This window comes from Topomyia yanbarensis, chromosome 3 (genome assembly GCF_030247195.1).
Source record: "Topomyia yanbarensis strain Yona2022 chromosome 3, ASM3024719v1, whole genome shotgun sequence".
Taxonomy (NCBI): Eukaryota; Metazoa; Arthropoda; class Insecta; order Diptera; family Culicidae; genus Topomyia; species Topomyia yanbarensis.
The window spans coordinates 24,258,554-24,268,169 of NC_080672.1; the positions used below are offsets into that span (position 1 = coordinate 24,258,554).

Below are 9,616 nucleotides of genomic sequence, written 5' to 3' on the forward strand. Positions count from 1 at the left end.
ATCCCGAAAGTAAAATGATTACATGAACTGATTTTGTTTATTATTGTTTTGTTATAGAATTCGGTACAGACCGTACTCACACATAAAACAATGTGCCCCGCTTGATGCGGAGTGTTCACATTTTGCTAGCGGTGCCAATGTTATTTTGATTCCACCATCGAATGTGGCTCCGCCACTTTTTAGCCGTGCTGTCCGATTTCGCTACCGCTCAGTCTGACCTAAACTATATATGTTTGAGTAAGCAGAGCAACTGAGGCTATATGTTTGAGTAAGCAGAGCAACTGAGAGGATCACAGGTGGAACAGTGGCAACCTCGCCCGGCGGATCCTCAGAGACTTTGCGCCGCTTCAGTTCCTAGGTATCAGTTATGCGGCATCGTACTAGCACACCTTAAACAGATGTTATTGAAGGGCATCGGATGATTACCGGAAGTTTCCTAAAACGTAATACGGGAAATAATTGTCTCTCCAGCTTCCCGTTGTGCTCTAACAATTTCGCCAATTGGACGGGACAGAATGAACTTTGTTTGGCATTCGGTGAGTTTCGATTCGAGCCAACAACATCCAATCTACATTTCTCGACATATATATGATTACAGCGTATAATTCAACTGTCATAATTCACTTTGAGTGGAAATTTTTGGACATACCGTTTCTCGCCAATCGCAGATGTTGATTGTAAATAAAAAAGAAAATTTTTCTATTTCATTAACTGTTGGCCAGTAACGTTTCGTTTTGAATTTCTTTCAAAAAATAATTTTGACAGACACTGCATAAAATGATGCCTACATCTTTGTTCCTGGCACCCACAGTTTTTGCTGTAACTTTGAGTGACTTCAACCGAGTTGTACAATAAATTCATACGGAGTAAATTGGAAACACTCTGTTTCGTGGCTTACTGCACTTTATTTATAATACTCCTCCATATAATTTAATGTATAATGTATGTTACAAAAAGTACAAAAAGTATAATAAACTGAACAAAGTGTCTTAATTGTCTTGATTGAAACATTTTGCCATAATATAATTTTTGTCAACACTAATGTTTTTCTTTCATGTTCTCCGAAAGAAAAATGTTTGTTTACTTTGCACGATAGGTAGCCATCTGACTGTTCGATTGTAGATTTGGCTTCATTATGTATTAACCTTTAAACATAACATTTGGTACCCACCATTTAACCCTTTCATGTTCAACTTTTTTCTAGTGCAGGTAAGGATTAACAACTATTTTTCCTTGAAATCGTTGGGGTCAAGAAAAACCGAAAAGCCTTTTTCATAAAGATGTGCTTCCCTCGCAGTGCTAGAAGCTGCTCAATTTTTATCTTCCAATGCTTAATACAATTCTGCTAGAATATTTGCAATAGGGATCCTTAATTTGGAAAAATTGCCTCAGTTTTTCATATGTATTGATAGCAGGTGTCCTTACGAGTACACTCATATCATTCTCAAACCTTAATTATTCTTTTCTGATTTTTAAATGAAAAAACCCAAATTAAATTCAACCAACAAACTGACAGTTGTCCTACTAAATAACGTATCTGCAAATATCTCGTTCGCCTCATTGTTAACCGGGACATCAACCCACACAGCATGATCTGGTACTTTTGCAATCCGCTAGCAGCCTGCCATCCCAAGTATAATCTGCAAACTATGGTAGATCTGATAAGGCAACCTATAGAGTCGTGCAAGTCGCATGGGTTTGGATGTGTTATTGTCCTAAAAGAAAACAAACTAAAAAATGATTTTTTTCAAAAGTTTAGGGCCTTAAAAGTGAAAAAGGTCTGAGATATTAACTCACGATACTAATCTGCATCAGAATATGTCTTAACCCGCACACTCCTAAGGATTCCTATAGTCCACTTGCGAGGAAAACGTAGCCAAAACAATCTAAATTGATAAGTTACATCAGTTTTCAATAATATTGCAACATAACGAAGACATCTGAAAAATTCATTCTCCGTCATCAACGTAAACTGTCCCTGGCAGCACTGCTCCATCGGAGTCCAATCAGACTAGTTGCAATAACTTCAGTTCTAGAACTGATCCTTATAGCTGTTAATACTCAAATGAAAGGCAATGGTCACATTTATTAGCCTTACTTGTTTTTGTGAGCAAACCTTGGCTCAATCAAAAGTTTTAGCTGTTTAAAAGCGTTGTTGTCCACAAACAATATGGGCATGAATGGGTTAAAAATTTTGTTGTAAACAAAACATGCAAAAACCTAAATGTTAGGAAGCACAATTTTTAGCCAATCTAATAAAAAAATACGGTTGCCGTTGCCAATTAGTATACAATTAATTTAGTTAATATACATATTTCGACGATTTCTTTATTGTCAAAAGACTATACTAGAGGTCGCATGCTGCTGTTGACAGATGGTGTATTATCTCGCTCTTTCATATGATAGGCCCATTAGCTTGATATTTATTGCCTGGGTACATACATGTCAAAGCAATGAGATACAATATGCTAGAACGAGACCCCATGTTTCAGTCCGTGAGTACATGAAGACAGTAGCGCTCCCTCTAGTACACTCATTAGTACACTCAGGCAAAAAAACAGCGAATTTCATACACTCAGACAAAAAATACGGCGAATTTCATAGAAATATCGTGTAATTTTTAGCCACAAGTAGCACGTATGTAAATCAAAAAATTATTTTATGAAACGGAATTTATTTTGTTAAATCGGTTTGCTATAGTTATACACTGATAAAATCAAGTACCCATTAATGCGTAGAAAACTATTCATTTTCAATAAAAGTGGAATAACCCATTAAATGGGTAAAACGTTCGTACCCATAAATGAGTACAGACCTTGTACGTCAACCTGGGTATGTTTCACGCATTATTTTTCGCAGAACTGTTACAACAAAATGCGTAAAAAATACCCATTCATGAAATTCGCGCCAGAATGAAAAATACTGTCAATAGAATTATTTCTGAATTAAAAAAAAACAACATAACATTAATTTCACATTATTGTTTCCTTATAAAAGTATAGGAATTTAGATAGAAATCCTATTCTACTTAACAAAATAAAACCGCCAACTGGTTATATTTTTGATGGCTGGATCTTTTGGCTGCTCTAAAAATGCCGAACTGGCGCATATTTTCAACATCCTCAGTAGTCTAAACAGACGTTGTTTTCGGAGCATTGCCGAAATGTTCCGTTTCCGCCACGGACTCCGACGCAGGGCGATAATTTGCAGGTTCCACTACGATCCTTAGTTTGCAGGCTAACTCGCTTGAAATAATGCTTAAGGATTTTTCACCCGTTATCAAGATCAATATACCCATTGACATTACCTCATCGAGTAGTAGTGAAATGGATAAAAAGTACTCATTGCTAGAAACAAAAAAAATTTAAGGGTTGTGTACAGGACACGACCACGGTGACATTAAAAATATAGCTTTTTTCAAGAGCGTGCAAATGAATTTTATCTATCACACATATCGACTCACGTTCTTGCTCACTCGCCTGTTTTCATATGTTACAATTTGCTTTATACCCTCCCCATTAAAACATAATTTATTGAAGGTCATTTAACGGTAATCTATTATTACAATTAATCAAGTATCTCACTATGTGATTGGCATTATTTGGCTGATCCATCTAGTCAAAATAGGCTGGTCTGTCCAGAAAATATATTCAAAAGAAAAGTTCCATATTGAGAACTGTGATGAGGAAGCCCACGCCCGCCAACGGAAATATGTATACAGATTCTCCATGAAATATGAAATTTCATTTTCCATTTAAATTTTCAATAATGTACTAATGAACTTAAGTAAACAATCTTAAGTGTAAGTATTTCTTGATCGATTAGTGGTGGAAAAAATGAAATTATTTGATAAATTACATTGTTATGCAACGTTCGCACTACCAGTTAAAACGGGTTTTTATGCTATGTTGGTGACATTTTTCTTGTTGCTAATTATTAAAACGTGTTATAACTCTGTAGTGTAAGCATGGTATTATTAAACCAATTCTGCAGCGTTTTATGTTATATAGGTGTTTTATGTGGTAATAGGACTGACACAATTATATCTTCAGTACAGCGGTTTGTTTCATAATTTAAAACAGATTTATTTTAAAATCAAAATTGGTATACCTAACCGTTCTATTTGTTGTATACTTTAAAACGCAATTAGAACTGTGTTTTAAATACATAGGGTAGGACAGATATTCTGACTGGATAAACTGGGAAAACAATTTTAAGTCCAGTAACGCTTAAGACATGGCTTGAATTTGAATCGAAAAAGAACACCCGCTTAAATTGCTGCTGGGACGGTAAGTTCTGTTTTAAAAATTTTCCGTTGTTTGCAGTACGAAAAAAAAGTGTTTGAAATTAGAAAACAAAAAGTTCTGCTGGGAATGTGATTGTTTCCGATGCAATTACACTCAGGTTATTTCACGCAGGGGTACAGGCCGTGTAAATGAAAACCGCGTAAATTTCAAAAAAAAACGCGTGAATGAAAACCGCGTAAATTTCATAATCCGCGTAAAAAACCTGAGTGTACTCTCCTATATAAAATACTACGCTGCTGAACAGTGCAATAAGTACAGAAGCACGTTGTCAGATGCCTTACTCAAAAAAAAACAACCGAAAAATGAAACATATGAAAACCAATAGGCTCTTTACCCTACGCATCTTCAAAGCGCCGTAAACATGGATTAACAAGTTACAACGCACACGCATGCATAAAAATAAAGATATTTTTTTCAACGGAACACTTTTAAGCAGCACACACCGTATTGAATTAAATCCAAACCACCCCGCCCACCCACTTTGCAAATCATTCTGTGACACCGTGCTGGTACCCGAAAAATCCGCACACGGCCACCGCTGCCGAAAATGCATAGCGTCTACCGCTTATTGTAGTGCTCAGACGCTGCAGCCATGATCTTACCCGTTCGACATAAGAACAAAAACTGATTCAAACGGGTACGCGTCACCTCTATTTATAAACTAACCGTATATGGTTTAGTCACTTGGGTGCGAGTGTGTGCAAATGCAAACGTTGCCGAAAATCGATAGCGCTTATTGCATCGCCCGGAGAAGATGTTGCTCGTATGGGATAAGAGCAACAACTGATTTAAACGGACATGCGTAGCTTCTATTTATGACTTTTCGTGTGTGAGTGAGCCACTAACCTACCCTTTAATGACGGCTGTGTCTGAGAAATCTGCCACACAAATGGTAATTTTCCCGTTTTTCGTGAACTTTTTAATTTTACCAATTTTTAAAAGTCTACTTTTATTGGGGAGATATTAAATTATTACCAATATTTAAGTTAGGTGTTTCTGAATCGGTTGGTGTATGAATGATTAAAATCCATCTAGTAATATCGAAGTTATAAGCGTGCAAACCTTACATAGTTTCGTTACATGGGAGATAGTTTAGATTTCAGAATGACACCTAGCCCCAGATAGTGGAGTAAGACATTTTTAATGTCAAAATACCCATTTTTTGACAGCTCGAATAACTTCCGAAAATGGGCAATACATAAAATGAGTAAAGTTTTTTTTACCGTGTAATATATTTCAATTCTCGACAACCATATGATTGCAGCTTAATAGCCAACTGTCAAAATTCTCTTTGAAAGGAAATTCTGTAACGGTTTGTCCGAAATTCCCTTTCAAAGAGAATTTTGACAGTTGGCTTTTAAGCCGTAATGATATATTTGTCGCATCAAAAATTCATGAAAGGCGCGTTTCCAATGAAAAGTATAATACAAATTTTGAGCAAAATCATTTGGCACCTCTAATCGATGGCCAACATACTTGGCATCACTGACTGCAGCTCAGCTTCAGGGGTAACGAACTACTGTCCGATCCCTCGTTTTGCATGTGATAAGGCCGATAAGGCCAAAACATACAAACGTCAGCCTGTTTGGAGAACGATAAAACGAGCGAGATTAGGTCTGTTCCAGTACCAGGAGAAACTGGAAGTACTCCGGAGAAAATCGTTCCTGTACTCTCTTCTTCTCTTTTTTCTTCTTCTGGTAGCAAACCGGAGTAAAAAGGAGCAAAGATTTTTTGCTCCTGTTTACTCCGGAGTGACTTCCGTGTGCTGGAACAAACCTATTAACTTCTTAAAATTAACTGCGAGGTATAGCTAAAAATGTTCGATTAATCGGCAGAAGCACCAAAAATTCAAACGCTTTCGTCTACTCAATCATGTCAAATAACAGTGATATTGTTGCGTAAGTTGTTTCATGCAGCAGTATTAGCATCATATAAAAATAACATACTCCCGACAGCTCTCTCAAAATTCCGTTCCCGTCCCGCCGAGAAGCAGAAATCGCCTTCGACGTGCTTAGGATTGACAGCGAACCAAAGCGAAGTTTCATCGAAAAGTCTCTACGGCTAGAGAACAATCTGTTGCTGGTTGAATTTCGCAGTCAGCAAGCCAAGAACGTGCGAGTCGGAGTGAATTCTTTTTTCGAATCCTTGCTACTGTGCTGCGAAACGATAGCTCAATTCGGACCGGCTGTCTCGGAACATTATCAACATTATTGAAGCAGAAATGCCGGAACATACACCGGCCCCGACACCATCGCGGGCAATCTACGGTTTCGGCTTATTTTTGCTTTTCAAGACGCTCTTCATTCTGTACGTCCTGTGGGCGTTTGTTCCGACGCATGTTTTAGATGGTTTGGGACTGACCTACCTTCCGGATAAGTATTTCGCGCTTTTCCTGCCGATACTGGTACTGGTGGCGGTGACGTTGTTCGCCTTTCTGGTGTATCCTTCGCTGTCTCTTGCCATGATGCCGGATGTGGACGATGTGGCGACCATCACAGATAGCTATGCCATTGTCCGCTGTCAGTATCAGTTTCCGGACAGACAGCGCTGCGGGCAGAAGATCGATCGACCCTACGGGGACAGTTGGGCGGTTAAACCGTTCTGTTCGCAGCATTCGATACGAGTAACGACGGCAAACGATTTGCGGAGTAACGTAAGGATTTCCAATTATTGCGACTGCCTGGAGGAGGAACAGTGTTTGTTGCGCAAAGAACCGGGCCATTTGGCGAAACTACGAGCTAAAGCTATGGTACCGGCGGTTACCGATTTGAACTTGGCTGAGGTGAGCCGGGTTCTGTATCGAAAGAAAAGAAGGTAGACTATAATCTATACTTGAGTTATCTTTTCATTCTACCGAGTGACTTATGAAAATAGCTAATTGAATAAAATTAAGTTTATTTTTCACTTTCTACAAGTGTAATTAATTTATTTTTAACTAGATACCTGAAAAGGCAAAAAACATACTCAACTATTCAACAGATTTCTTGTTGCGGTTCCTATTTTTGACATTGTGAGTTTCATAGAAATTGCTTCCAATCTTTTTTCGCTTGGAAGCTCGCTCCACCGCCCTACGTTGTTTGGCGGTCATTTTTAGAAGCTTATTTTCGCCCGCCTTATCTTCTTCGACAATGAAGCTGCCACTAGCAGTTTTCGTTTTACTCTTTTCCTTACCAGCAGCAGTCCCGTTGGCAACCGATTTACCTTTGGCACTTTTGTGTACCACTTTTTCCTTTTCCTCGTCATACTCATCTTCGGAATAGAAGTCGGAAATTCCTGATGAATCGTCATCCCCTTCGACGTTTTCCTGATTCTCCGCCGCCGATTGTTTCTTCCTTTTCTTTGACGCTTCGATTTTCTTTTCCTCTTTCAGCTTCTCCAGTAGTTCCAAGTCAATTTTATCAATTTCCCTAATATCATCGCTTTCGAACTCAAGGTTCACCTTAATCTTCCGGAAGTCCTGAATTTGGAACAGTTCTTTACCCTTCTTAATTGATTCTGGGATGGTTGGGGTTGCAGTTACTCCGGAATACGAACTTTTTTGATCTTCCGCCGGTACTTCCCCATCCACCGTTTGATCCAGCACTGACTTAGGCACTTCAAATCCTTCCGGAGCAACGTAGAACGGCAATCGACCTCGCTGCCAATCGTTCAAAACCATTTTAGCCACCGTCTGGATGTCCGGTTCTCCCTTCTTCAACAATTTACCGGTCTTCCGAGCGACCTGCTCCAGGAAATCAATATGGGAACTCCACTCGGAAATTCCATACGTCTTGACCATATACTCCTTTCGAACACGCCTCAACACGTCCTCAATGTAATCTTCCGGATTGCTGACGAGCTCCACCCGAACCACTCCCTTCAGTACTTTCTCGGTGTCGGTTTCCGCCGTTGGATAAACCACTCCCGGACAATCGATTAGGAAAATCCTTTTCATCAGCGTGATATACTGCCAAACTTTCGTTTCACCAGCTATGGGAGCCACTTTACACACCTTTTTGCTTCGTAGGGCATTGATAACCGAAGATTTGCCCGCGTTCGGGTAGCCAATGAACCCAACGCTTATCTGCTTCTTGTCCACATGCAGCTTTCCGATTTGACGAAGTAGATTGATCAGCGCTCCTTTTCCGAACGGATGTGTCAGCGAAGCGTGAAAAGCAATAGTTGGATATTCTTTGCTAAGCAACGCAACCCAGCGCTGGGTCACCCAAATCGGAACCAGGTCCACTTTGTTGAGAATGAAAAACAGATGTTTGTGAGGTTTTTCCTTTCGCAAGAAACCTTCAATGTACTTTGAACGTGTTCCCATAGGGTCCCGGGCATCCAGCACCTGCAGTAACACGTCAGCCGAATCAATCACCTTATGAAGTTCGTTCCAGATACGTTTGCTCTGACCAGCTGCAAATATCCATTCGCGAACCTAGAAAGATAAATTTTTCAATTTTGTTCTAATTTCTTGACTGACCAAAACTCACCTGCTCTTTAACGCCTCCATCATCCCGTTTCAAATCACGATCCTTACTGTCGTCATATCGTTCCGCAGATTCCTCCGCATTTCTTGTAAAATCTTCCAAATCCCGCACCTTCAGGGAAGGTCTCTTCCGCTGTCTCTTCGGTCCGAACGTCGTGTCGAATCCTTCCGTGTCGAGTAGGTGCACCCGCTGATACTTTGCCGTTTCATTGAGCAACGTGATCGGCAGATTGGTCGGCTTCATTACCACTTTGTACGGATCTCGGATCGCTTTACCCATCTCTTCCTGGAACTTTTGTAGGGAGCTCTGAGAAATCACTCTGGAATTGGCAAACCATTTGGGCGACGGTTCAACCCGGGCCACGGTACCGCTGGAAACCCAGCCTTGGAAGGGAGCCGGTGTAAGAATCTTTCCTTTCCTGTCACGCTTCGCTTTGAAGTTCCGGTACATCTGTAGCCGCTTGATAGTGGATTTGGTGCGAGGTTTGGCCACTCCTTTCAAACCCTCGGTTGAGCGTTCCGGGTTCATCGAATGTTTCGATTTGTTGGTCGATAACTTTCGGGGAGGACCCGAACGCGAGCTTACTTTTGGCATCTTGATCGGTTTGTTTATGTCACTGGTCGGCGATAGTAAATAATTGTGAGTTAAACTGATATATTACAACGAAATCAACGAGAACTTGCTGATGCTGTTTTCAATCGTACCAACAGCCACTTCGCTTTGGTTCAAAAACGTGGTCATGTTTTGATTGTATATCATCTGTCAAACCATCGATAGCCCTGTGGATGAAAATATATGCTGATTTCGTTTTTAGAGCCGAGTCGCCCTACACGGTTAAAT

General features: G+C 40.0%; 3 protein-coding genes across 4 annotated transcripts; 2 read left to right on the top strand and 1 right to left on the bottom strand.

Moving 5' to 3' along the window:
- The first annotated feature begins 5,852 nt into the window (after positions 1 to 5,852).
- LOC131689375 (uncharacterized) lies at positions 5,853 to 6,521 on the top strand. Of its 2 annotated transcripts, XM_058974425.1 has the most exons (3): positions 5,853 to 5,916; positions 6,086 to 6,205; positions 6,263 to 6,521. In XM_058974425.1, the coding sequence occupies exons 2-3, from the start codon at positions 6,180 to 6,182 to the stop codon at positions 6,519 to 6,521; spliced, it is 285 nt and encodes a 94-aa protein (XP_058830408.1). In that variant the 5' UTR covers positions 5,853 to 5,916; positions 6,086 to 6,179. The 2 variants fall into 2 exon arrangements, with proteins under 2 accessions (XP_058830408.1, XP_058830407.1); XM_058974424.1 differs by lacking the exon at positions 5,853 to 5,916 and having other exon boundaries at positions 5,967 to 6,205.
- A 7-nt stretch (positions 6,522 to 6,528) lies between these two features.
- LOC131689374 (uncharacterized) lies at positions 6,529 to 7,211 on the top strand. The gene has a single exon (XM_058974423.1). The coding sequence runs from the start codon at positions 6,529 to 6,531 to the stop codon at positions 7,123 to 7,125; it is 597 nt and encodes a 198-aa protein (XP_058830406.1). The 3' UTR covers positions 7,126 to 7,211.
- Positions 7,212 to 7,219: 8 nt separating this feature from the next.
- LOC131689373 (nucleolar GTP-binding protein 2) lies at positions 7,220 to 9,535 on the bottom strand. Its single transcript, XM_058974422.1, has 2 exons — positions 8,780 to 9,535; positions 7,220 to 8,724 (listed from the first exon to the last, which is right to left on the bottom strand). Exons 1-2 carry the CDS (start codon positions 9,368 to 9,370, stop codon positions 7,276 to 7,278), a joined length of 2,040 nt encoding a protein of 679 aa, XP_058830405.1. The 5' UTR covers positions 9,371 to 9,535; the 3' UTR covers positions 7,220 to 7,275.
- Positions 9,536 to 9,616: the final 81 nt, after the last annotated feature.